We start from the raw sequence: 881 nt of genomic DNA, 5'->3' as shown, positions 1-881 counted from the left end.
TATATATATATATTTATTTATTTTTGCCTCCAGGTACATATGTATATTTGAATCGGGATATATATATATATATATATATATATATACATTACGTATATATATATGTATATATATACATTATATATATATATATATATATATATATATATATAAATACATACATATATATATATATATATATATATATATATATATATATATATATATCACGGAGGTATATATACACATATTTATAAATATCTATTTATCTATTTATATATCCATCTATCCATACATATATATAGACATGATTTTGATAATGAGTGTTAAAGAATTTCTTACAGTTCGGTTCTGCACAACTGAGAGGAATGTATTTATGTACATATAAGGCGAATTATACCGTTAATGCGAGTTTCTCTTTGTTTACTGATGTAAATTTGTTTAAAATATCAATTGTATACATTTGATATTTATATAATTTTTGCCGAGGACTTTTCTGAAGTCTAGTGGTATCCATGGTAACCCAGAATTAGTTTCCACCAGGCAGACCTGTCTTCTCCCAGGTGATACCAAATCACTTTCTTTCCTATATCCTCTTCACTAATATTTTCCCTGCTGATGAACTTCCTCATCCATGGCGAGTGTTTCACGGCCGCGCCTTGCGCTAATATTCCAGTGACGTAGACGTCATCCACCCACAGGAACGGAACTCGCGCGGCCGCACTCAGAAGACTTGGGATGACGTGAGTCTGCACTACCCAGGCAGCTCCCATACAGTACTCAGGATAGGTAGCGTTGGGATAGTCTTCGTACTGGACGGCCCAGCGTCCCTGGCGCTGGACTTTAGAGCCCTTCCATGGATAGCAAAGGAACTTGTTCTTCTCTCTCGAGAGCCTCCTCCT

The 881-nt window shown here is 34.5% G+C and overlaps 1 protein-coding gene across 1 annotated transcript in view; it reads right to left on the bottom strand.

Annotated features, from left to right (window-relative positions):
- Positions 1-482: 482 nt before the first annotated feature.
- The window catches only part of LOC125040388 (beta-1,3-galactosyltransferase 1-like), a 12,814-nt gene continuing 12,415 nt past the window's right edge, over positions 483-881 (bottom strand). The window contains exon 6 of the mRNA XM_047634943.1: positions 483-881. This exon is cut by the window's right edge and continues 147 nt beyond it. Within this exon, the coding sequence (XP_047490899.1) occupies positions 483-881 (399 nt within the window).

This window comes from Penaeus chinensis, chromosome 29 (genome assembly GCF_019202785.1).
Source record: "Penaeus chinensis breed Huanghai No. 1 chromosome 29, ASM1920278v2, whole genome shotgun sequence".
In the NCBI taxonomy this organism is placed as follows: Eukaryota; Metazoa; Arthropoda; class Malacostraca; order Decapoda; family Penaeidae; genus Penaeus; species Penaeus chinensis.
The sequence above is the reverse complement of the archived record's forward strand: the minus strand, read 5'-3'. Positions and strand labels throughout refer to the sequence as shown.